Consider the following 27148-nt stretch of genomic DNA (forward strand, 5'->3'; position numbering starts at 1 on the left):
AAAAAAAAAAAACCTGAACAAAGAGACTAAAGAGATGACTAAGAGTCCTTGCTGCTTTTCAGGGGACCTGAGTTCAGTTCCCACCCCCTTCATGGTGTTTGGCAACCGTCTGTAATTCTAGTTCCGGGGAACCGGGTGCCTTGTTCTGCCATCTGAGGATGCCAGGCACACACACACACAGTGCACACATACACATGCAGACAAAACACTCATGCACCTAGAAATTAATAAATGTTTAAAACAAAAAATAGTCAATAACATAAAGCCGGAAGATTAAGTGCACACATAAGCCAGCATGAGTGTGTGACTTTTTTCTTCCTATTCATGCGCATAATCTAGTGCAGTGGGAGTTTCATAGCAAAAAAAAAACTATAAGTAGAAAGTAATTGAGATGATATAAATGGTCTAGAGACTTTCCTGCTTTCAAGGGAAGCAGTGTGTAGCAGGAGGCATCTGGATAGCTGAGGCTGAGGACCCGTTTTTGTTTCACCATGGGTTCCATTTTCTTGGCCATCTGCCCTGTGAACATTGACCGTCCTGAGGGCTCACGACCTCTCTACCCCAAGAAGAATTCATGTTTCTTTGCCAGCCCTTCTGAAATCAGAGGGCGCTGTCACTACTTTTGTCCTGTCATCCTGGATCTCCAGGGAGGCAGGCTTTTCCTTCCTAAACCTCGGTCCTCGCTCACTCGTCCTTGGCTGACCCCAAAGTGCTTCCGGTCACACCTTCCAGGCTTGGACCTCAGGCCAAGTCTCCTGCCTAGGCAGAGGTGAGCCTGGAGCTGAGCGTCCTGGAGCTGTGGCGGTGGGACACGTTGGTTACCACCCAGTCTCGCTCTCCGTGTGGCTGTGTCAAACAGGCTGGGCAGCTGCTGTTGCCCTTGGAGAAGCTACAGGCAGCTCTCAGGGAAGGAGGGCCCCAGGGAAGTAGAGCATCGTCTCTGCCACCAAGGTAAAGAAAAGCTGTGTGATGTTGGAGTAATAGACTCGGGAGGGTTCTTCTGCTAGTCAGCTCTGGTCCTCTGCCCGCCTGTATCCTGAATCTCCCTGCCTCCCCTTATGCCCTAAGTGCTGTGCTCATGTTGCTAGGTGGGGATGGGAACAGCTCTAGGCCTTCTGCCCTCCTGGGGCCGGTCAATGTGGTAGCTCACTCGGCTGCATACCGGGTCTCCTCCAGGGACACGCTGGGTTTGGGGAGTGGTAGGGTGGGCTGCTGACCTTTTCTGTGAAGAGGTTTGGGAAGCTCTGATGAAAAGCTTGCCCATCGGGATTGGTTGTCACAATGTGAAAGAAGAAGCAAAACATATCTTGGCTTGCCCATGAGATGGTCTCAGAACAGTTGAGTGGCTGTGGCCTGCACGGGAAACTCTCGTCTGTGCCCAGTCCAATCTTTTTTATCCCTTTGTGTTGGAGATGGTGCCAAGGGCTTTGTGTATGCTAGGCAAGTGCTTTGACACTCAGCTACATCCCCAGCCCCAAAGTGTCCTCTGGTTGGGTGACCAAGGTAGAAATGGCCTGAGATGCAGAATTAAGATCCTGAATATTAAGGGCCATTTGGGACTGCTTTTGTGGAACTGCATCTGTCCCGGCTGAGAAGTGCAGATAGATTGGAATCTTCCCCCTCGAAGGTTTTGGTCCAGCTCTAGGCTGTGCTGATGACACCGTCAAGAGCAAGGATGATTGGGAAGATGGCTCAGTTGATAAAGGTCTCGCCTTGAGGCAGAAGGGCCAGAGTCTCACCCTCAGAGCTTGTGAAATCCCTAGGCACAGTGTAATTCCAGTGCTAAGGGGGCAGGGACAGCAGGACCCTGGACTCTAAAAAGAGTAGGAAAGAAGTTGGATGGCTCCAGAGTTGGTCCTCTGGGCTCTACGTGTATATGTGTATGTACAACTACACCCCCCCCACACACACACACAGACAGACAGACAGACAGAGACAGATAGACAGAGAGACAGACGAACAGAGAGAGGAGGAAGCAGCAAGGGAGCATGAGAGAGTGATCCAATACGAGCAAAGTACAATGATATGTACGAAAATGTGATAATTAGACTTATTATTTGGTGTGCTAACTTTTTTTGATTTGGTAAAGAAAAAAATTATTCTGCCTGAACACCCACCAGTTGTATTGTTTTATTCAACATGGATCTCAGCGATATGAACTGAATTGACAAAAATTCTATATGAAACTGCATGAATTCCCCCTTTAAAAAATATTCTTGTCTGAGCAGTGATCTACCCAGTCTACTTTATAATAAGCATATCAACTGCCTTTAACTAACCTTCTTGGACTGGGGAGACATCTCGGTCAGTGAAATGCTTGGCCTGCAAGTATGAAGTTCTGAGTTTGATCCTAAAACTCTTTAAAAAACAAACAAACCAAAAACCTTTAGTGGTAAATGCTTGTAATCTCAGAGGTAGGGAGGCAGAGACGGGGGAGGGGGGTCCCTGGAACTCAGTGGCCAGCCAGCCTAGTTTACTAGGTGAGTTCCAGATCAGGGGGAGATACTGTTTCAAAAAATAAAAGATAGAGAATGATTAGGGAAGATATCCAATTATGACTACTGGCCACTCTGTGCACACACACACACACACACACACACACACACACACACACAAACACACACATACACTACACACACCACACACACGTGCACGTACATCATCAGTAAATGCATGAACATATACACACAATGTTGTGTGATGGATTTTTTTTTTTCCTGGAGAGACACAACACATTACCACTAGTCTCCCCCCCCCCCCCCCCCCCCCCCCCAAAAAAAAAGAACTCCTAGAGGACCAGAGTTACAGCTCTACCAATGTCTAACTTGCTGAGCCAATGGCTTTCTTTGGGTTAGGAGTGGCTGGGGTGACTTACAGGGAGTAGGGATGACTCAAGAGCAGATGCGGCACCACCAAAGCCCACCCTGGTCTGCAGCCCTGGAGCTCTCTGGGAAGGCAGCAGGAGGCTGACAATCCAAGAATTCTCTCCCCTGGGAGGGAGCTGGGAGAGTCTTCCAAGTTTGTGTTCTAGACATGTGATGTCATTCTTGTTTACCTCCTGAGGCTCACAGCCTACTCCTCCCTCCTGGAGCGAGGGCCTCAGTTTGGAGGAGACTACCAGACAACACCAGCTCATGCACAGACTTACCCTTTGGCTTTCAATAGTTAATATTTGACTAGAGAACCATTCCCAGGACCAAGGCCTGAACATGGCCTTCTATAAACAAAATAACTAAAACTTGATTTTTTTAAGTGAGACAGGAGATTAGGGAAGTTTCCTGTTTTAAAGCGAATCAGTCCTATAACCATAAAGTGTCTCAAGTCCTTCGATGGGACCCCTGCAGAGCATCTCTCCTCCCACAAACCAGGAGAACTAAAGCAAAGCAACCCCCCTCACGCATTAGCCAGATTGAAAAAGCCATCAACATTATTTTTCAAGGCAGTAGTCAGTTTAAACATCTGGACCAGCACTGAACAACGCAGAGGCCACTCGGAAGGGTGTGACTGGCAAGCTTTTAAAGTATGCCAACCCTTTCTGGTTTTTCCGAGATGCGGGGGTCTTACTGTGTAGCACACTGGCTCATCTAGAACCACGTAGAACAATGTTATAGGTAGAAACAGATAAAGAAATGTAATATATATCAAAGGAGTAAAAGACAAGGTTCACTCTGGAGCAGACATGAGTGACCGACCATGCCCCAGGAACATAGATTTAGGTCACTCCACCGTGGCTCTGCGTTTTACCCACCGTTGTCCTGAGAAGGAAATGTGGCAGTGTGAGAAAACAAGGGCCAGCTGCCTTTGTGCCCGTGTTCTTCCCAGAGACAACAGACAACTGAGTGCCCAGAGGAGGAAAAATGGATATTTATTGAGACAGATAAGCATTCATTCATTGAGGGGTTTTTTTTTTTTTTTGATTGAAAAATTTTATTGAAAGCATACTGTCAGGAAGGGTGGTTTCCTCAGAGCCAAGCCATCTCTGAACTGGTCCTCATAGGCTCCCTGGACTGTTGTGTCCTTTGATCCCTTGTGACCATCCCTGCCCTCACGGATTATTGGTGATATTGGTCCATGAGAACAAAAGGAGCAGAGACTATTGATGGGGAGTGTGGGTGGGGGTGCTCAGAAGTCCTGTGAGTACACGTGGTGAAGAAGAAAGACACAGGGACACAGGGACACAGGGACACAGGGACACAGGGACACAGGGACCGGCTGCAGGGAGGCAGATCAGCTTCACTTGGGTGATTCAAGGTTTATGTGATTTTTTTTTGGGGGGGGGGATGGGGCAGGGTAGAAACATCCAGGATGAACAAAGGTCATTGGCTGAAGACTTAAAGTACCGAAATACCTCATCAGCATGGGAAGCATTTCAGGAATCCCAGGTGCCTGCTGACTGTGTTCTTATCAGGAGAAAGGAAGTTGAACCTGTACTCTAATTCTGCAAGTAGAGGCGTTGGGGGGGTGTTGCACCTCCCAAAAGTTGGAGAAGGAGAAGCCCTACCAATGAAGGGAGTCCCCATATTCCACCGAGCTCAGAGGCTATCCAGACGATGGAAGACTTTGATCTTAATTAGCAGAGTTTTTCCACAATCCCTCTCCCCACATTTCATTTCCTCGGCTCCAACAGAAAATGCCCACAAACAGATGGTATTATTTGACTGAAATAGTCGGAACAATACACGTCCAGTGAAGGGCTTTAGCTTGATAGGTGGTCCTGGAGGATAATGGGTGGGCTTGTCGGTTGAACACTTTCCAGATGTTCTGTGAGATCATCTCCGTCCCAGGTAGCAATGCTAATGTCCTTCTCCTACCTCTTTTTCCTGACTGCCTACTCCTCACTAACTCCTCACAGAATCCAGCCATAGCCTAGAGGCAGGGGAGAGAGCTTAGGTAGACCAGCCGTCAGGGACATCTCACATACTCTAAGGCTGGCTCTGTACCCTCCTGTCTGCTTGGAAAAGCACATGGCTCCCTCTATAGGGCCGTCCATAGTGGGCATAGACCTCAAGGCCTCGTGGATTAGTTCCTTGTTTCATGTAGAGACAAGTATCTGGCAACAACTTTATTCTGGCCCACAGTTCCAGTAAATACAGTCTGTCATGGCAAGGCAGGCATGGCAGCAGGAGCAACAAGAGGCTGCCGGCTACATTTTAGCCACATTCAGGCATCAGATGAATGTTCACACCCAGCCACTTGACTCTTAGTATTATATTTTAATTATAAAGCCTTACTCCATTTATTTATTTGTGTATATGTGTATATCATATCAGAGTTCTCTGGAGGAATAGAACGGACAGAATAAATTTATATTAAAATGGTTTTTATTAATGTGGTGTATAGATTGCTGTCCAGCTAGTTCAACTATGGCTGTCTCGTGACTGAAAGGCCAAGAATCCCATAGCTGGGCAGTGTTGGAGCCCTGAAGAAGTAAATCATAATACCAGCGAAGAAATACCTCAGCAGCAGGACTGAAGAACCTGGCACCCAGGGGGGGGGGGTCAAACAAGCAAAAAGCAAGATTCCTTCTTGCCGGTCCTTTTATGTGTCCTGCCACCAGAAGGCTGGCCCAGATTAAGGGTGGGCCTTCCCACCTCAAATGGTCCAGTTAAGAAAATTCTTCACGGTGGTGTCCAGCTACCTAGGTTTTGGTTGATTCTGTAGCCAGGTTGACAACACAGAATGCATATGTGTTCGGTTATACATGAACCATGACTCACTTATGGAGGTCAGGAGACAACTTAGGGGGGGGTTAGTGCCTCTGACTTGTGGGCTCTGGGGACAGAACCCAGTTTGTCAGGCACCTTTACCCACTGCCACATCTTGCTGGCCGCACTCATCTTCTTTTAGTTTAGTCTGAAAACTCATTCACGGACTGAGTGCCCGACATCGCCATCTCCTCTGCCCAGAGACAGTGCAACATCACCCCTGTCCCTTGGTCTCACAGAGCTGTGCGTTTCTCCTCCTCTCAGGGCAGTTACTACTGCCCTGCTGCCTCCTGGGCTCATCCTGTCTCTAGGGTACCTGTTCCCCTTCTTCTCTGATAGGCTGGGTACGGAGCCCTCACTCTCCTGGGCTGGCCCTTACCCATCCCAGATCATTTCCTGTCCTTGGAAATAGAGACCAGCGTTCCCTAGCTTCTTAGATCTGTGGCGTCCCTATCTTTTTCTTTACATGTGTCTGTATGGATGCAGGTGCATGTGTGTGTGCGCACTCACAGAGGCCAGCGTGCCAACGTCAGCTGTTGTTCCTGAGGTTCTGTATACCTTGGTTTTTCAAAGACAGGATCTGTCACTGGCCAAAACAAAACAAAACCTTTTCAAACAGGCTACTTGGCTGGCCACCCAGCCCAGAGATCAGCGTGTTTCTGCTTCTCCTGTGCTAGGATTACAAACGCATGCTGCTGCACCTGGCTTTTTTTTTTTTTTTTTTTTAAAGTGGGTCATGGCTTCGTGCTCACAAGGTAAGAACTTTACTGACAGAGCTGTCTCCTCAGCGATGTCTCTTTACCAAGCCTGCCCTGTCCAGTCCAGACCACTCTGCTCTTCCCTTCTCATGGAAGGTTTTCTGCTCACAGAGACATCCTCAGGGATCCACTTAACCCCAAGGTTGAACTTGTACCTGAATCAAACCTTCCATATCTGGGATAGAGTTCTGTGTTCATATTTCCTGCTTCCTTCCACTTCCAAACACAAATCGCATCCCCACTAAACATACCCTCTCCCTCTTGTCCACTTTTTTTTTTGTTTGTTTGTTTGTTTTTTCAAGACAGGGTTTCTCTGTGTAGCCCTGGCTGTCCTGGAACTCACTTTGTAGACCAGGCTGGCCTCGAACTCAGAAATCCACCTGCCTCTGCCTCCCGAGTGCTGGGATTAAAGATGTGCGCCACCACGCCCGGCCCTCTTTGTCCACTTTTAAACTCCACCGATGTCCAGGAAAGCCACCTCCACTCCCACAGCTTCTCCTTCCATGTACACATGCATGTGACATGCCAGCACACACATGTGACACACCATGTCCAGCAAGGGCCACGCCCACATCCACATCTACAGAAAATTCTAACAGTTGCAAAATGTATTGCCTGATCCCTTTGCTTCCTGGCCCAAGGCAGCACACATTCTGTGCAGGATGTGCCCAGTAGCTATTAACCAGGATGTCCCAGGGTCCTCTGTGTCCCTATGACAAGAGCTAGTCCCATTTGGAAGCTCTGTATCTCCGGTGGGGCTGAGTAAAACCCTTTGAGTAGCAGGCAAACGGATGACCCTAGATCCATAGGCAGATCCCTGCATGCCCATACCATACACCAATCACACAATGTCCCTGTGCAGTGTGTGTGGTGTGTGAGCATGCTGAGTGGGAGGTAGGTGGCCAGGTGAATGCATACAGAGGCCCGAGGAGGACACTGGGTGTTTAAGGAATCATTCTCCGCTCTATTCCTTTGATATGGGGTCTCTCCTGGGGACTGGAGCTAGACTGGCAGTCAGTAAGCCCCCAGTGCTCCTCTCGCCTCTGCCTTCATCAGCACTGGAGTTTCAGGCACACAGGACCGACTCCAGCTTTTTACATGGTGGGGACTTGAACTCGGATCCTCATGCTTTTGCCACGAACCATCTTTCCAGGCCCTGTCTTTGACTTTTTGCTCTCATTGATTCCCACAAGACCTTCTTGCTTGATTAAACCACCCAGAAGTCAGTTTCTGCTCAGTCTTGGATACCTATTCCTCTGGGTGGACAACTGTGGAAATACTTCTCCTAACACTGGCAGAGGAACCACAGGATCTTTCACACTTTGTGTTTAACCAACACTCAAATTACACCTTGGCAGAAAGAGCCAAGACAAGTGAAAAACAAAACAAAACAAAAACAAAAACAAAAAACCCAACCAAACAAAAAGAAGTAACCGATAGCAACTGTGGATCCTGCTCTCTGGTACCTGAGAATGGTTCTCAAAGCAGAAATTCCCTACAGCTTTTATATCACCACATCATTTTAGGACTGTTAATCTCCCTTTATCAGTAGTGCTTCACTATAGACAGGAGTCTGGGTTTGATTTTTATTATGAAATACCGAAGACCGGCTCAGTGGGTGGTGTGCATTCACAAAGCCCTGGGTTCCATCCTGGGCTTCTTATAAACTGAGTCCCTTTCTGTAATCCCAGCATCGAGAGGCAATGGGAGGAGGATCAGGAGCTCAGGTCATTCTTGGTACATAAGAGGATATTTGAGGACATCATGGATTACATGAAACCTTGTCCAAAATAAATAAACTATGCGATGTTCAGGAGAGTGTGCACTGGTGTTAGGTCTAAAGGTAGATTAAGCTCACCAGACAGAAAAGATACCCTGGACCTTGTCCTCTCTGAGAGGGGACAGCACAGACTAGGGGAGATCCTTAATGCCCCGGGAGGCAGTTGGTGCCTAGAAACGTCTTGGAGGCATAAATCTGCTGTTTTTCCAGCCTGGGGCAGCTGCGCGAACTCCAAGGAAGTGCGCGCTCGCTCGCTCACTCGCTCGCTCGCTCGGTCTGGCTGTCCCAGTTTTGCCTCCCTAACACCCTTAAAAGTGTCTCAGGGTGGAGGTGGGGGAGAATGTGGGGAGGGTGGATGGGGTGGAAGGGAGGGTGAATGGGGGTGGGGTGCGAACTTGTGCATGTTTATTATAACTTCATTCCCTTTAAAAGGAAAAGTATGCCCGGAATCCGGGAGGTGGCAACAGAGTCCGGGTAGTGAGGACGTGACCGACCCACTCAAGTCGGGAGTCTCTAGTGTCAGCCTCTAGTGTTCCCAGGGTTGACACTAGCTTCGGCATCCCCCGTGCCCCTTGAGGCTGTCCCCTGCACTCATCCCGGCTGCAGGCTGGGTGGAGCCGCCCTCGCGGTTTGGGCGTGTTCTTCCCTCTGTCCCGACCGCGAGTCTTCTGTCAGGGACACAGTGAGTGGACTGCTGACCGGTGCTAGGCGCGCGGCCACCATGACGGGAAGGTAACAGATGCCTTAAGTTACGGGTGCAGGGTGACATGGTCCCCGGACAGATGCGGGACAGCGGATCCTGGCGGGAAGTCTCGCGGCCCCATTGCTACCAGGCTGCAGCCCCTCTGGGACTGAAAGGGTCCAGCAGGGGGTCCCATTCTCTTCCTCTAAGGATTGTGTGGGCTTGGCAGGTGTAGTTCTATGGCCAGTGATCCCCTGGGGCGACCCAGACCAGGGACTTGTCTGAGGTAACCAGCCAACTGAAGAGGAAAAGCCTTAAAATGTAGCTGGAGAGCACTGGACTTAATAGTCTAGAGCCTTCTATTGCCTTCTTTGGGGGTAAAGGATGTTTAGATACCCGTGGGGAACTGTCTCTAAACCGAAGTGTAGTGGCTGGGTGATACCCCTCCAGCCTGCCCTGGATAGGGGGATCTCGGGTCTCTGTGTACAGGTTCAAGACTACCAGATTCCAGAGGTGGGTCAGAAGTCCACGAGAGTCCAGCCAGTTTTGGCCTCTGCAGTTACTTCTGGAACATGGCGTGTGTGTCTCCAAGCTGGGCTGGAAGGTGTGGTCCCCGGGCTCAGGACCTTCTTCTAGCCAAGAGCTGGCAGAAAAGCTTTCTCTGCTCTATGCCTTGCTGCACCGGTGCTCCTGGGGGGAGCCCTGTCCCTTTTGCATTCTTCTTTGGGAAAGGGTTCCAGGTCCTGGGAGTCTGGGCCACACCCAGTGGTTGTGGGGTAGTGGTCTGAAGATTCCTTGAGGTCCATAACAGTATTCTGCCTCAGGGACACACTGCTGCTGACCGCTACGGAAGGTGTGGCTGGGAGTCCTTGGGTAGCCCTGGGTTCAGAAACACTATGTACCCTGTCATGGTGTGAGACCCACCCTTCCCTCCTGCTTTCCAGTGCTTCCTCCCCAGCCTCAGCCCCGGGTGTTCCCTCAGTGGGAAGACTGTTCTCGTGGGCTGCTTCTTTGTGCAGTGTAAAGCAAGGACCTGCCCCACCCCAGGAAGGTGGTAAAGGTCTTCCCACAGACTGCTGTGGCCCCTTGCCTCCCCACCCCAAAGTCCCTGGCAAAAATCCTTACCAACGTCTTGGCTCCACATCCTTAGCCTCAGCTCTGAAAGAAAAGAGGCCACAGATTCAGGCACCCAACCATATCCTAAGTCGAAAGTGGGGTCTGGAGTAGAGACGTGAAGCACCTGCTAAGCTCAGGCCCCTCAGCCTTTTCTGGACTGGTCTGACATGGGCAGCCAGCAAGGAGAAAATTCAGGAAGGTTTTTGGTGATGGGAGAGGAGATCAGAAGATCTGCTGGCCATGGGGGGGTCACATGGGGACAAGAGCTCTTTTCTGTTCTGGGTATAATTGCTCATCCAAGAGGACAGACATGGAGGCCACAGCAGCACAGGAAATGGCCACAGTGCCCCTCCTCAGAGATGCCATCTTTGAACATTTTCTTCAGTTCTTATCTTCGAGCATTTCCTTGCTCATATGTTTTTAAGCATCTGTGAGATGCCACTGTCCAGCACAGGTTCGAGGCTTGGCTTCCCTTCCTTGCGCACACACACAGATCCTAGGTAGGCTGGTCCAGGAGGAAGAGAGCCGACTCAGACTTTGCAGTGGCCGACTCTCTTCTTGGCCTGGGAACTATGGGGGTTCTTTAGCTTCATGTCATACACTCTGTGTCCATTGCCTCAGTGAGGCAGGGCTGGTCTTCATGCCTAGATCCTGGCCCCCCTACCAGTCATTCATGCTGCTTGGAGCCATACTGTACCTCAGATACACTTTCTCTGCTCACACCCCTTGGGACCCTACTTGTCACCACTCCCCAGGACATTGGCGGGCAAGAGCAGAGGGAGGGCTGCGGGGAGCCGCCAGAGAGGACCTGAAATAGCATCCTTTGTAAATGCACCCCATCGGCACTGTGCAGAGAAAGGGTTGCAAGGAGACAGGGGAGACAAACAGGAAGCCAGCAGCCAGGGAGACAGGAGAAGATGGAGTCTCGAGACAGGGTCAGGGCTTCCTGGAGGTGGAGTGGACAGGATGTACCATATCCACAGCTGTTTCTTAAGAGCCACCTCACCGCCTCGTCTTAGCATGCCGCTGCTGTCACGGGTCACTCTGGGACGCCTCACTCCCACCACTCTCACCTCTTGCATTATCTTGCTCTACCCTGTCACAACAGCAAGCTGCCTGGTTCTGGCCGGCTCTGGGCTAGTGCTGTGGCTGTAGCTGTAGCTGTGACCTTTACATTGCTAGCATGCTCTGCAGACATAACTGCTCACACCCAGGACAAACTTATTTGTTCCACCAGCACTGTTTTATCATTGCTGTCATCTGTTACTCTGGTTTTAAGACTCTCTCCGGAGACCCAGTGGAAGGCCATTTGCCACCCCCTCAACTTCATCCCAGAGTTTCAGCTCAACACAGATCTTACCACATTTACCTTTGAGTGATAGTGCAGACCCATCCATCCTTCTGCTTCTCCCTTCTCTTAACCCCCTTGGATTGCTTTAACATTTATTGGACCTGATTTACACGTCCATCTAAATCATGCAGACCGACAGAGACTGCCCCACCAGTGTGCTCAGAAAAGCCACTAAAACCTTTAACAGTTCTGACTGAATGGACTTCGTAACTCTCTGATGAATGATTTTACTTGGGCTGCCGATCTTCTCATCAAATACCGAATCTCTCCTGCACACTTCCCTCCATAATGTCTGTCCTTCCTCTAGCTTTTCCAATCAGTGACGAATTTCCCTCCTATTACTTTAGGTTATGCAGTCTTTGTCTCAAGGGGGGGGGGAGAGATTCTATGATTCAGTTTCTTTGCTTCCATAGCGTCCAGATTAAGCCCACCCACCCCTGTGTCCCACAGCCTCACGAGTCATGCTGTGACAGACTCTCTCATTGCTTATTTAAAAGGCTTTCTCACTTCAGGCAGTTCAAGCAGTTTCCTGGTCATCACAGTCTCCTGTACTGAGCTTTTATTAATGTCCCCATCTGCGTGCTGAGCCATAGATTTTTCCATTCTCTATTAAAGCTTAAACAAGACTCTCTTCTGTAGTCTCTCGTGTTCTTGTCCTCACCCTCTGATTCTTCCCAAGGGTTCCGTGTTTTTGGATCTTTGGAGGAGATCTTTAGCATAGGTATAATTTACACTCTCTTTGCCTTGCGTTCAGCAAGCTGTAAGCAAGATTGGCCAGCACCTTAATCCCATCCTCCCCTGCCCACTTTCCCAGTCAGAGTCTCCTGCAGAGGGTGGCGGCGTGCCTTTCTCCATTTCGATTTACATGGGGGCAAGTTTGTTTTTGCTGGGAAGATCATGTGCCTCAGGTACATACTTTATCACACACACACACACACAAGGCCATGTAGCAGCTAGCACAGGCTGCCATGAGTCTGCCCCACAGGACACTTGCAGGGTTCAAAGTCCATTTTCTAATGCATCCGCTGCTGGGGGCAGGGGGCATTCCCCATACTTCACGCTTGACTCCATTTATCAAGGAGACATACCACCCCAGACCACACAGAGGAAGATGGCTACCTTGGGATTTTCCTCTGCCCCCCCCCCAAGGATGTTCTGCTTATGGATGCTTTGGCGTTGGTTGTATGTTTTTCTGCCCACTGCAGGGAGCATGCAGCTGCCATTACAGGAAAGATGTAGACTGTCCCAAGGTAGACAGTCTTGAGGGGTTGCTTCACCCTCGCACTGATAGTCCTCAGTTGTATGCCTATTCATACTGTCTGATCTTACCAGGAACCCCCCCCCCAAAAAAAAACCACACAAATAAGTAAGTAAATAAATAAATACATAAATAGATAAGATAGGTAGATAGATAGATAGATAGATAGATAGATAGATAGATAGATAGATAGATAGATATCTAAGACAGGCTGGCCTCCAATTCAGTTTGTAGTTAAAGTTAACGACCTCGATAACGACCTTGTGATCTGCCTGTCTCCACCTCGGGAGTCCTAGGGTTACAAGTGTGGGCCACAACATTCACATGTCCTTAAAACGATGTCTGAGAGTCCTGGGTTCTAGCATTTAAGGTTTCCATGTGGGAGAGACTGAAGTACTTGAGAGGCATAAACTTAAGCTGACAGAGAAAACCCCCTGCCTAAGCTTCTATGTGTCAGAGAGTGGGTGTGTGGGCATCTGGGGCCCTTTGTCTCCTCTGGACTCAGCCTCCAAATGCCCTTTAAAAAATATTTGTTGAATCAATCATTCTTGGGCAACTTTGGAATTGGCTGCACTTGCAAACTATATTCCGGGCAGGGCTTGTTAATCAGTGCCCGTACTGTGTCCTGGTACCTGAATTCAAAAGGCTGGCCCTGAACAGGTGCCTACTGACCGCTGGTTGTCAGGAACAATGGCAACTGGTTGTTTAGGATCTTATCAGCCAGGCTTGCAGGAAGGGCTAAGAGTCCCACACTCTGCCTCTGCACTAGTGAGTACAGTGGCAGCTCACCCAGCAGTGGCCGGAGTTTACAAACTCTCCTAGGGTAGAGTCTCTGGGTGGCACGTCACTGTGTCACTCTACGAGTAAAAGTCATGAGGGCGTCTCTAAGTATTGACTTCTGGGCTTCTTTTAGAATGCTTGGCTATTGCGTGTGTGTGTGTGTGTGTGTGTGTGTGTGTGTGTGTGTGTAGTCGTGGCAATTGAATATGAGAGTGACCGTGCGTGGAACATGAACGGCCGTCAGAGGACAACCTTAGATGGCATTCCTCAGGCACCTTCCTGTTATTTATTTACTTAAGACAGGATCTCTTATTTGCCCGGAAGTTTACCACATTGTCCAGAAGAGTTGTCAAGGGAGCTTCCAGAGATCTGGTTTTTTGTTTTGTTTTGTTTTTTCTTTGTTTACTGCCCCTCCCCCCCATTACCACCACGACATCAGCACTGTGGGATTTCAAGTTGTGAACCACTGCGCTTGGCTTTTTAAATTGGTTTGGGGGGTCTGAATGCAGGATGCAAGTCCTCGCACTAGCAAAGCAACGGACAGGAGCCCAGGATTTGGGCTTGAAGTGGTGTGCATGCCACAAACTCCCAGAGAAGGAAGCAAGATGGGGCCTGCAGTTGTTGTAATAATGGTAATAATAGTAATAATAGTAGTGGTAGTAGTAATTACTTCTTCTTCCTCCTCCTCTTCCTCCCCTTCTCTTCTTCCCCTTCTTTAAATTTTAGACAGGGTCTTATTTTGTGGAACTCATGGTATAGATCAGGCTGGCCTTGACTGAACTCACAGAAATCCTCCTGTCTCAGCCTCTCATGTGCTAGGATTAAAGGCATATGCCACCATGTCCTGCTTAGCTGGAAGTTTCTTAACCGGTCCAAGGATTCTTAAAGGGCTTGTACTCTCCACCTCCCACCACAGTGGGAATCCCACAGTGCCCAGGAGTTCAGGTTTCCCACTGTACATGGACAGACTGAAAAACCTGCCTTGTTTGGGGACCTGCCCAGTCCCTGCCTGTCCCCCGAAACCACCCCCGCCCCTCCCGCCCTTTCTGGGAGCTGGCTGTACAGAGCAGCAGGAACAATATCCTTTTTATTTCAGATCTGACCCCACTGCCCTTTAGCGATCCATAACTTGAGCTCCTGTCCCTCGCAGAGGAGGCTCCCACTGTTTTGCCCTACCGGGGTGGGGATGGGGGTTGGCTGATAACAGCGCCTGGGCTACTGGCCAGGGGAGCTAGCTGGGTGGGGGCTGTACCTGCAGCACCCCCCCCACCCCTCCACCCCCTGCTCCGACCAAGCAGGGCTTGCAATGAGTTCAGGTAAATGGGGAGATGCTGGGCGGAGTTGCAGACAACAATGGCCGGAAAAGCTTGTACTTGCCTGCAGTACTTGCTTCGGAAACCCCTCCTCGCCCTTCTGAGAGGCTGGTCACCCAAGGCACAGGAACTGGGCTGGGTTGGAGACAGGGTCACAGGCCGGCGCCACTTGTTGGGAGGTGGGTTTGATGTAGTCTGTAGCTTGGATAGGTTAAGGCACCTTAGACCAGTTGTCCAGGCCATCTCTTGGTGACTTTCAGATTGAGATTATTAATTTTTATGAGACACTCATGTGTCCCCTGCTAGCCTTGGCTCAAAGTGTAGCCAAGGATGATTTTGGGCTATTGATCCGGCCTCCACCTCAAGTAGTGGGATTACAGACTTGGTTTTAAGCCATGCTGAGGACCGAACCCAGGGCTTGGAGGATGTTAGGTAAGTGCTCTACCAACTGAACCACATCCTCGGCTACAGAATGAACGATTTTATTGCCCCTTCGTGGTGGTTCAAACCTAGCTCCACTGGATAAAGACATCATTAACCAAAATATGGCCGAGGTTTCAGCACAGGTTAGACAGGACTCTAAAATGGTAACTGCTTGATTCCCCAGGAACGTGTCAGGGCAGAGAAGGAAGATGGGAACTCCAGGGTTTGGGATGGTCCCCACAGTAGCTCAGGGGGTTGACCTGGGTGAGGAGGATTCTGGGAGTGTCTCAGGAGAGAGAACAGAGGGTATGGTTTCTAGACATGGTCCCCAGGGCCATCTGGCTGGCAGAGACTTGTAGAAAGCTAGGGAGAGAGATCCATGGGGCTGTGGGCACAGGGTCACTGGCATTAGGGAACAAGTGGTCCCAGAGGAGGAGATGGAGGAAGTGTGGGGGAAGAGGATCTAGGAGTCCAGGTCACCGGTGGGCAGGCTAAGGACCTGATAACAGGATTGGCAAAGACAGTTGACATCGCTTGGGTTCCTCTGAACTTCCTGCCAATGACAGAGAAGTTGGATAGGGGGCTTGAGGACTGAGCCCTGAACAAGATCTTCATGGGGCTGGGAAGGTGACTCAGTTGATAAAGTGCTTAGCGTGTGAGCAGGAGGACCAGAGTTCAGACCCCCCATCACCCGTCAAAACAAAACAAAACAAAACAAAACGGCCGACCTCTTGTCTGGGATCCCAGCACCAGGAGGGCAGACATAAGCAGGTCTCTCCAGTACACTGGCCAGCCTAGATAAGCCAGTGAGCTCCAGGTCCAGCAAGAAATTCTGTCTAAAAATAAGGTGGAGAAGGAATTGAGGAAAACATGTGACCTCAGCCTCTGACCTCCACACCCACAGGAAGTCAATCTCGCACGCCTGTGTGCACACACATCATCTTTGGCTGAGAACTGGGACAGAGGGAAGGTATTCCGTAGGCCGCAGAGACTCAGCCGCTATCTGTATCAGTGGTTGGCTGCAGAATGCCTGCCGTAGGCTGGTTCATCCACCACAGGCCAGCACAGGCCTAGGCAATCCCATTGCTCAGGTAGGGACCTGGGGCTCACCTCGTGTGGCCTGCTGGAATGGAGCCCTCCCTGGTCAACCTTGGTTGTGTGAGGCCAGAGTACAGGTGAGAATGACCTCAGGATGGATGTAATAAACACCTTGACCGTGGCACCAAGAGGGCTGTGGCTTCAATAAAGAAACCGGGGCCCCAGCAAGATCCTAGGAGTGTGCACGTGCATACACATGTTATGCAATGCCTGATGTTGGATTTCTTTGAACTTCATAATACCATATGCCGGTTCTCTGTTATGATAGGTGTGACATATTTGAGGTGTTCTTGACAACAATAATAATAATAATAGGAACCAAGCTGCTGAGCCAAAAGGGTATAAAGGCTCCTTCAGAAGCTGCAGTCCCCAACAGGGTTTGGATAGATTTGGGGATTTGGGAAGGAATGTGTCTCTTTTCTCTTTCCTGCCTCTCCTCTCTATCTTCCTTTTCCTTTTGGACAGGGTCTCATGTAGTTCAGGTAGCTGATGACGGCCTTCATCCTCCAGCCTCCCCCGCCCCAGTGCTGGGGTTACAGGAGCGCACCATCATACACAGCATTATGCTGCCTAAAGATCCAGTTCTTGGCTTTCTTGCATCTAGGCAAATGCTCTACCAACCGAGCCCCGCCGGCAGCTCCTTGTCCCAGGCAGAGCGATGACTTCCCGGCGTTGTGAGGAGAAGGGCTGTCTCTGTGTCAAACCCTGTTTATTATGTGCAGCCTGGTGACCTCTGAGGCTGAGGAGACCAGGGAGACAGGCCAACTTGTCCCAGGGGTGGAAGCTGCTGGCTGAAGGAAGCGTCTGCTGGAGCCTTAGAGGCTCTGCTCGCTTAACCCCAACCCCGAGTAGTATTTGACATAGTGCAGACACACAGCAAACAGCCAAGGGAATCAGCCTGAGTATAACACAGATTCCTCTGCAGATAGTGCCTTTTGGAGACAGCTGATGTTGGACCCATTTTACAGATGAGGGAACGAAAGTTCACAGGACTTCCATGCACAGGCTAGGTATTGTCACCATGACAGAATTACTGTTCAAGAGAGGGAGGGAGGACTTGCTTTGCGGAGTCATAGCTTGCTTTCTGTCGCTGTGATAGAACACGTTGACCAAAAGGGACCTGAGGAAGAAAGGGCTTATTTGGCTTACACACAGGATCACAGTCTATCCTTGAGGGAAGTCAGGGCTGGAACACAAGCAGGAGCTGAGGCAGGAACCACTGAGGAAAGCTACTCACTCGCTTGCCCCCCATGGCTTGCTCCGCTGCTTTCTTAAAACCCCAGGACGGCACACATGAACCTCGAGTGTGGCATGACCACAGGCCAGCTGGAGGCAACTCCTCAGTTGAGAGTCCCTCTTCCCAGGTGCTTCTAGTTTGTGTTAAATTGACAAAAACTAACTGTGGGGAGGAGCACCCAGAGGCTGTCAGCCAGCCAGGTGAGCCTACTTGGTGATTTCCAGGTTACTGAGGGATGCTGCCACAAAAATATGGGGATGGTCCAGGTTAGCTCACTCTCTTGGTCTTCCTGTGGAGTTCCTATCCCCTGCAGAACCTGAAATCCTTTTCCCCCCTATTCTTCCATAAGAGTCCCCACTGTTTGGCTGTGGGTGTCTGCATCTCCCCAAATCTCTCAGAGGACAACATGCTCCTGTCTGCAAGCATAACAGAGTATCATTAATAGTGCCAGGGACTGGTGCTTGCTTGGGGCTCTCAGAGTCTGAACCACCAACCAAAGAACATACATGTGCCTAGGCCTCCCTACACATATGTAGCAGATGTGCTGCTTGGTCTTCATCTGAGTCCCGAACAACTGGAGCAGGAGCTATCCCAAAACCCATTGCCTGTATGTGGGATGCCTTCTTCTAGCTGGGCTGCCTTGTCTGGCTTCAGTGGGAGAGGAAGTGCCTAGCCTCACAGAGACTTAATGTGCCAGGGTGGGGGGATTCCCAGGGGGGACCCCACCTGCTCAGAGAAGGCAGCGATGGGAGATGGGGGAAGGATTACGGGAGGGAATGACTGGGAGAAGGGAAAGTGAGCGGGATGTAAAGTGAATAAGAAAAAAATAAAATAAATAACATTTAAAAGTGGATGGTGCCCGAGGATGACCCTCTGACTTGCGCTCATACGTACAGGTGTACCACCCCCATACATGTGTACGTATACATACAAAATTTCATGTTTTAAGTATGTGCCATGTTTGTCACCCTTAAAGGTTGGATTCACCTGGACCTTTAAAGCAGGGATGTGTCCCTAGGCCTGCTCTGCCAGCCTGCTGCCCAGTGCTGACCTTCTCCTTCTCCTCCTATGCCCTCTAGCAACATGACTGAGTGTTTGGCCGATGCCATGTGCCAGCGCTGCCAAGCCCGGTTTGCCCCCACAGAGCGCATCGTCAACAGCAACGGGGAACTCTACCATGAGCACTGCTTTGTGTGTGCACAGTGCTTCCGACCATTTCCTGAGGGGCTCTTCTACGAGGTGAGGAGGCTCTGGGTAGTGGGTGGCCTGCTCTCAAAGGGCCTGTGGCTGCTCCGTGACCTGGCCAGGCTCTGAGGCTGCAAAGCTGAGTCTCCCACAAGATGCTGGTCTATCCCTCATCTGGGAACTTCTGGAGTCACTCTGTTTCATTCAGTCTCCCCTGGCCAGGCTCCTGGCAGGTCCTGGGGTAGGATAATCCCACATCGTGGAGGTTGTCCTTCAGTGGGTCAGGCAGCAAATGCAGTGGCTGAGTGGGATAGAAGCTGGGGTAGCAGATGGGGCCAGGAGCGAGGTCATTAATACTGCCATAACTCAGATAAAAATAAAGAGCTTGTGTTTCCCACACCAGCTCTCAAGAGCAAGCTCTTAGAGCCCTCCTTCTATTGTCTGGTGAGGGTGCTTCAGAAATAGGCATTCTCATGGTTGGAGTTGAGTAACCAGGTAGTGTTTGATGAGACATACACAGAAACACACACACACACACACACACACACACACACACACACACGTGCACGCGCACACACACGCACACACGCACCCATGCATTCACATAGATACTCCCACAGAGACACATACATACATGCACATATGCACCCAGAGATACATACAGACATACAAACACAGATACACACAGACATTCACACAGACATACACACACACACATGTGCATACACACACACACACACACACACACACACACACACATGTGCATACACACACACACACACACACACACACACACACACACACACACACACATACACTCCTCTGCAGGAAAAGATCTTGGCAGAGGGCACAGCATATGGGAAGATACTGAAGCAGGGGCACGTTGGGTATCTGGGGAGAGGCTGGCGTGGTGGCCCGTTGGGATAGCAGGTGGGGCCAGGAGTGAGGTCACTAATACTGCCATAACTCAGATAAAAATAAAGGGCTTGTGTTTCCCACACCAGCTCTCAAGAGCAAGCTCTTAGAGCCTTCCTTCTTAAACACAGCTGCTGTTAAGAAGTCACGCATGCAGAGGCTGAGGAAACGGCTCAGTCATCAGGTGCTTGCCTTGCAACCATGAGCTCTTGAGTTTAATCCCCAGAACCAATGTCAAAAAGCCACTTGGTGGCTTGTGCTGTAGCCCCAGCATTGGGGAAGCAGAGACAGGTGTATCCCTGAGGCTCGCAGGCCAGTCAGCCTGTTTGGTGAGCCACAGGCTGGTGAGAGACTCTGTCTCAATAAGGGGGATACGCATGCATACACATAAACATAGACATATAGTAAGCCATACCAATATACATACACTACTTTATTAAAAATGATAACAAGTATATAAGACATCCGACTTCCCGTTATTTGTTAGGCTTCCACGTTTATGCATCAGAGATTATTTGTCTGTGTGGTGACATCAGTCTGGCAGTAAGATTTACACCCCAGCATCTGGCAGACTCAGAGGCAAGGACTAGTTAAACACTGGCTGTCACTCCACTGGGCTGCAGTGGAGGGGGGACCAGAACTCAAGAGGACTGGGCTCTCCTGTGAACTGATGGCATCACTGATTGACTGATGCAGGAATGGAGTCAGACGAGGATCTGTCACGGTCCAGGCTCCTGAGAGATGCTGGCTGGTGAGGCATCAGAGGGTTGGGCAGAGCTCTGCGAGGGCTTTTAAACCACAACCAAGCCTAGCATAGAAGGCGTTTGGGAGATGCTGCCTACGTTCTGGCTCACAGTGGAGAGCTGCTTCAGGGGAAGGAAGTTATCAAATACGACTTTGAACTTCTGGTGTGTCCTGCCTCCATCCCCCGGTGCTGAGATTACAGCTATGCACTGCTGTACCCTGTTTACACAGTTCTGTGAACCCAACCAGACTTCTGTGCACGCACTCTACAAACTGAGCTACATCCCAGACTTTTCTTCAGAAAACAAATCTCTAAGGGAGGGAAAGGCGAGGCAAGCTTCCGTCGTACTTGAGGCAGTACAAGACGGTGGCTGGCTGAAGCACTGCTGTGTCGTTTCCTTGTCACCCCCAATTCCCCTCCCCGAGGAATTCTTTCTTCTGTCTTCCCTCTTTGGGTCTTTTGTAGTCTCTGGAGGGACTGAGCTGGCAGACACGGAGGACAAAGCACATATAACTCAAGATTTGACCCATTCTTCCCCAACCCCGGCTCAGCTTGGCCTATTGTCAGGACCCACAGGTCCACTCTCCCTCAGCAAACAGCAGAATCCCCAAGAGCTGGCTCGGACCCTCGGTATCTCTGTGAAACCCCACTTTGCACTTTGCTAAATCGCATGGGCTAGACCCCCACTCCAGCTTTGGAAGTCTCTCTTCTCAGGACCTAAGAGCCCTGCTATTTATTAGGGGGCAAAGGCTTATAGAGATGCTGAATGACTCGTGTGTCTTTTTTTCTGTGGCCCCCATTTGCAGTTTGAGGGCCGGAAGTACTGCGAACACGACTTCCAAATGCTATTTGCTCCATGCTGCGGATTCTGTGGTAAGAGCTGGTGACAGCACTTAACAAGCAGGACGGGGACAAGTCGGGTAACAGCTACTACGGAGTTCCTTAGCCTGGGGACGTTTCCTGGCTTCCTGGGCATTGTCTTCAGGCCTCTGAAAGAGGGGTGCTTGGACAAGGGTGGACCTGGAGGAACACTGGGTACACAGGCCATGGGAGCTGAAGGGTGGGGAGTGCGCCCTGACAGCTGAGGTCTCTCCTCTTCCAGGTGAGTTTGTCATTGGCCGCGTGATCAAGGCCATGAATGCCAACTGGCATCCGGGCTGCTTCCGCTGTGAGCTGTGTGATGTGGAGCTGGCTGACCTGGGCTTTGTGAAGAACGCAGGCAGGTGAGCCAGCTGCAGTCGTGGGCAGAGAGGAGAACCTCTTGTCCCTACTCTGAGAGCTGTGGTCCTGCCCAGGAGGCTCTGTGGCATCCTCAACTGATCTGGTTGTGAGCCTTGTCCTACCCCTGCTAGGGTATGGATAAGGGTAGAGGCAGAAGAGTAAGGACAGACAGCTCCCTCTGGGCAAGGGGCGGTCTTTTGGGGACAGAAGGCTTGAAGGGCTTTGAGCGGCAATGGATGGATGAGGAGTTTTAAGTTGGCGAATCCCAATTACTCACGACATTCCACCTGCCACTTCTGCACCATGCTGACTCCATCTGTCTGCCTTCTTCCCTGCATTCACACAGCTGGACCAGGTTGCCCAATTTCCTCCAAATTCAGGACTGTAAGCCTCACTGGTACTCTGCCAGTTCCCCTTCCAGGAGGCTTTACTCTTTCTTCTCACCCCTGCCTCCCTCACTGTGGGCTCTACACCTCCTCAGCAGACATGAGCTCATCTCCTGCCTGCTTGGGAAAGCTTTGGGGGGAGGACCCAGCAATGCCTTTGTGCCCCGAAGCCCTCCCCAGCACAGCTTCTCGACGACTCAGGCCAAGCCTGGGTATCACCAGGTCCTCCCCTTGACCTCCAAGGGCCCTCACTGCAGGGCCCTCCTCTTCCAGTGAGATTTCTGTGTTGTGCTAGTTTCCCCTCAGCCTCTCTCCTTGGCACAGAGATGTTCTTTGGGCTCCATATCCACGTCAGCCTTCTGAGGATGAAGTCTTGGGCCTCTCAATGATACATCTGGACAATTCAGGTGTCCCCTCCAGATCTCTCCTTTGTTTAAGTCTCCTACCAGTGTGGCATTTCTGTCTAAGATTCTAATGCAACAGGTCCCAAAATAGAGCTGCAAATTTCTCCTCCTCTGATGCAAGTCTGCTTCTGCATCCCCTGTGCCAGGAAAAGCAGTGCTGTTTTCCAGAGACCCTCCAGTTTCCCATGAGACTGTCCTTCCCATCTGGGTCTTTGCCCCCTCTGTCCCTCCTGTCACAGACTGTGGTGATCTTGTCCCTTTGCTCTTCCGTCGAAGAGGCACATAGTCCCGTGCTGGTCCTGGCTGGCACGGTCTTGTACTCTGCAGGTTGTCGTGGTGAGGGGCCCCGGGAGGTGGACAGACCAGCACTGGATAGAAGTAGTGTTGAGCATCGGGGCCATCTTAGGGCTTCTCTAGTGAAAGACGGGGTGTAGCTGGAGAAATCCGTTTGAAAGCCCCCTTAACCTAGAGTGGCACTCAGGACTCCATGATGCACAGCTTCAGGACTGCCTGGACAGACATGTCACAAGGCCACCAGAACCACGACCAGGGAGATGTTGCCCTACCCAGTCGTTCTTGGGTGGAAAGGACGAGGATTTCAGGGGGAGAACGTCATGTGTCATGTTGAACCAGCGCGATAGTTTCCTTCATCTTAAGACTCAGTTATGTTTAAGAGTATTACAAACAACTACAAAAGAGGACACATTAGAGCGGTCACCACACACATTCAACAGCTCGGAGCCAGGCAGCCAGGGTGGCAGAAGCCTCTTGAGAGGGAGTGGGGCTCAGGATGTCCCTTCTGGGTGCAGCTAGAGACAAGTTCCCACAGCAGGCTCCCTGCCTGGGCTCTAACGTCTGTCCGTCCATGCCATATGCCTGGCTAGGCCACATTCTAATGACAAGTTCTGGACAGTGCCAGGCTTGAGGCGGGTGTGGGGACATGGTGTGCTGGCTTCCAGAGACCCTCCAGCTTCTCACGGGACTGACCTTCCTGTGTGGGTCTTTGCCTCCTCTGTCAATAGGAGGAGCTGAGATATTATATTATCCGAACTATATTTGCTGGGTTCACAAGCAACCAGTCTGACTAGCTACTCACATGTAGCTGTCACTAGAGTCTGTGTCCCCTAAACTCAGACAGAGATTATGAGGCAAAGGCATCTTAAGCAATATTCAATATACCATACACTTCAAAGGAAATATTAACTATCCATCTAGTTCCATTGACATTTGTGCTGCCGCTTCTCCTGGACCTTGGGCAGCTTGCTTTCTGGGTTATTCTGTAGGGCTTTGTTTCTGTAGGCATCTGTAGTATGAAAGAAGCTAGAAATTTATTAGAGAAGAAAGATTCCCATTGTTCCAGAAATGTCCCTGTGGCTCTCTTCCCTATTTAGCATCAGTGAAGTCACTGAGTGTCTGGGAGTTATACAGAAGCCAGGCCAACCCAGTCCTGAGGAGGGGTGGGCAGGGCATCCCTGTAGTTAGTCCTGCCTCTTGATGGATTCGCTCAGACTGGATGGCCTTGCAGTTGAGGCCTTGGAGCAGGGTGAGAACCCCTGACGTTTCCGTTTGTTTGCTCAGGAATAGTGAAGGAAGATAGACTTCTTTAGCTGGCTCTGGTAGCATGCGCCCCAGTTGATAGCTGGTCTTCCTGCACCAGTCTGCAGCTGGCCCGGTGGCAGGACCTCCCGGAGGCTCACAGCTCGGATCGGGCACTCAGGGAGCTCTCGTTGGTTTTCCCTTCGAAGCTGGGAGGTGGACCTGTGAGCCGTTTGCTGCACAGCAAGTTGCACAAGGCGTGGCGGAACTTCTCAGCCACAAAGAAGTACATGACAGGATCCAGGGCCCCGTTGAGGCTGGTGAGGCAGGAGGTGATCCGGTTCCCCAGGGCCAGGGCACGCTGAGCAGCGCACGAAGTCCCACCTCCACGGTAGTGAAGCACATAGACTGAACGGTGGATGTGGTAGGGCACAAAACAAATCAGGAAGATGGCCAGAACCATAGCAATCATGCGGACGGCTTTATTCTTGAGGTGCTTCTCTATACGGGGACCCTGGCGCAGGCTGCGAATGATCAGCAGGTAGCAGGTGACCGTGGTGATGAATGGGAAGGTAAAAGCCACAGCCAGGGATGCCAGGGCATGATGGGAGGCCTTTTCCCGGTACAGTTGCAGGCAGACAACTGTGTGGTTGGTCTGCACAGTCTGTGGGCTGACTAGCAGTGGGGCCATAGCCACAGCCACCACGATCCACAAGAAGGCGCAGGCCAGGTGGGCATAGAGAGGTCTTCGAAGCTTGAGGGACTTGACAGGGTGCACAATGGCCAGGAACCGGTCAGCGCTGATGCAGGTGAGGAAGTAGATGCTGGCATACATGTTCAGGTAGAAGAGGAAGCCAGTGAGTCGGCATGGGATCTCCCCAAACGGCCAGTGATTCCCAGAGAAGTGATAAACCAGCCGGGTAGGCAGGACCAACACGCAGGACAAGTCGGCCACAGCCAGGTGCATCAGGAAGACATTGGCCGGAGTGCCTGACTTGTGGTCCCATATGAAAAGCCACAGGGCCAGAGCATTGCCCACAAAAGCGAGGATGAAGTCCAGAAGGTAGAAGCAGGCGAAGAGCATGTTCTCCAGGGGTGTCTCTTGTCCGCATTGCTCAGAGTAAGCCAGGGAGGAGTTGTCAGCCAGACTCGGTAGGGCTGCCTCCAGACCGTTCATCTTGTGACTAAAGGCAGAACAGGGGGACAGAGTTCTAGGGAACACAGAAACAGTTTACAGGATCCCAGGATGCACCCCTGAAGTCAGAGGCAGGACCTCTGATGCCCTCAGAGTCTCCTGCCACTAACTTGGGAGAAACATAGCATAGCATTGGTATAACTGATGAAGTACCCAGGGAAACGGCTGGGCCTGCTGGGTTTTCTGTGTCTGTCGGAGTTGGCTGAGCCTCAGAAGCACTTTGAACGTCAATCACAGGCCAGCTCCAACTGAGGCTTGATTTTCCCCTTGAGTGAGGTGGGCCTGGGGTAATTGCTGTCAAACCCAGAGCCTGGAAGCTATCTTTCTGCCCTGTGCCCAGTTATTCCCTCAGCCTGAGAGGGTGGAGTTAGCGCTGGAGGGAAAGGGAAGCAAGTTTGATTGTTTGGGCATCTGAGGGCAAGGAACACCCTATTTTTTCTCTAACCCCACGCCAAGGCAGAGGTAACATTGTGGGGGTCCCTTAAACACACTCCCCATAGGTGAGTTGAGTGGGAGCTGTTGCTAAGGACTTGGCACCCACCAGTCCTTTAGTGTTGGCCTGCTTGGTGAGCCTGTTCCCTCTGAGTCCCGGGGTCTCCCCCACCTGCTAGCCTGCTCTGCAATGAGCAATGTATCACTGAACTTGCTAGCAGGACTCTACCACAGCTTCCTGCCACATGCTTCCTGCCACAGCTCCTGAGAGCCCCAGGGTCTCTGGTGTTTTCCACACGTAGCTGGTCAATTCCATTGTGACCAGCTTTTCTGGGTGACAGCTGGGTTTGGGAAACTTTTGCCAGGGCCTTAGACCAGCAGGGAGTCCCTTCCCAGCCAAGGTGTTCCATAGCTCAAGTTGGGGTGTGGACACAGTCTCACCTCTGTGAGGGGGGGGGGGGGGGGGAAGGCACTGTGGCCAGAGCGTGGAGCGTGGCTCACGCAACAGGCACTGGAGTTGCCCGTTGTCCTTTGTGGGGGCATTTCCAGGACTGGCTATTTTTCTTTGGGGGCTCTGAGTAAATCGTAAATGCATAACACCTTGCTCAAGTAAGAACTGGGGTTGGGGATGTATTTAAGGTGTAGAGTGCTTGTCTAGTGTGCATGAGTTTGATCCCCAGTACACGGACTAGTTGCGATGGCAAGTGCCTGTAATCCCAACACTCGAAAGCAGGAGCGTGAGGAGGTCAGGGTCATTCTCCATTATAAAGCGAGTTCAAGACTAACCTAGGCTACATGCAGTCATGGCTTTAAAAATATAATAATAATTCTAAAAAGTAAGAACTTCAGGACTGAGGAAATTGTTAAACAGCTCAGGTCCCTGTGTGACTGCACGGAGCCTCTACTCTGTCACCTGCACCCAGTCTCTTGAGGCTCTCTGCCCCACACTGCCCTCCCCTGCCCCTTACCTCTTGCAGATGACCCAGGAAGGAAAGGACAGGAGACTGGGGGAAGCAGGTAAGCTGTGAGCCGGCCGTGGGTGGTGCTCCGGGTGGTGCTCCAGGTGGACTCCTCGTAGCTGTAGGAGGAAGGCTTGACTATTTAAGGAGAGCAGGAGAGTCCACAGCTCCTCGGAACCTGAAAAGCTGCTTCATTCCTGAGGGGTCCTTTGTGGGGTAGGCCGCTCCTCCAGCTGGGTCTGCTTGCACGGAGCACGTACTGAATATTCCAGTGTGTCCTCAGATGGTGCGGACCCCCATCCCCCAGCCAGGCCACTGAGTATCACAGAGGCCAAGTGTGTGACTGTCCTGGGAGCCTGGGAGTGGGCAAGGGCCGGGCCGGGTGGGGGTCTTCGGGCGAGAGTTGACAGACACAACAGGACATTTCAGGAGGGGATGATTTTTCTACTAGTGGGGGGATAGGGAGGGGTCAGCTACCATGGCAACGGGCCAGGATCCCAAGCTTACTGGGCTGGGGTGGGGGATGGGGGGGTTTGTAATGCACGCCAGGGTTGGAGCTGAGGAATCTTGGGCTAGATGAGAGGGATTCTTTCAGACACTTGCTGTAGGATCCTTGTGTCCTGTCCTGTATAATTAGGCCCCGTTCGGGTGTATGGAATAAATCATGGC

The 27148-nt window shown here is 51.1% G+C and overlaps 2 protein-coding genes across 4 annotated transcripts in view; one reads left to right on the forward strand and one right to left on the reverse strand.

The window, feature by feature from the left end:
* The first annotated feature begins 771 nt into the window (after positions 1-771).
* Positions 772-27148, forward strand: part of Lims2 (LIM zinc finger domain containing 2) — a 35024-nt gene continuing 8647 nt past the window's right edge. The window contains exons 1-4 of one of the 3 annotated variants that reach the window (XM_029546794.1): positions 772-951; positions 18581-18740; positions 21153-21219; positions 21449-21569. In XM_029546794.1, coding sequence (XP_029402654.1) covers positions 18585-18740; positions 21153-21219; positions 21449-21569 — 344 coding nt within the window. In that variant the 5' untranslated portion in view covers positions 772-951; positions 18581-18584. Of the gene's footprint in view, positions 952-8735; positions 8976-14555; positions 15176-18580; positions 18741-21152; positions 21220-21448; positions 21570-27148 lie in introns of those variants that run through there. The other 2 variants (XM_021214206.2, XM_029546795.1) reach the window with 2 other exon arrangements.
* On the reverse strand, positions 20016-26646 carry Gpr17 (G protein-coupled receptor 17). Its single transcript, XM_029546797.1, has 2 exons — positions 26489-26646; positions 20016-25077 (listed from the first exon to the last, which is right to left on the reverse strand). Exon 2 carries the CDS (start codon positions 25068-25070, stop codon positions 24051-24053), a length of 1020 nt encoding a protein of 339 aa, XP_029402657.1. The 5' UTR covers positions 25071-25077; positions 26489-26646; the 3' UTR covers positions 20016-24050.

Source organism: Mus pahari, chromosome 15 (assembly GCF_900095145.1).
Source record: "Mus pahari chromosome 15, PAHARI_EIJ_v1.1, whole genome shotgun sequence".
Lineage (NCBI taxonomy): Eukaryota > Metazoa > Chordata > Mammalia > Rodentia > Muridae > Mus > Mus pahari.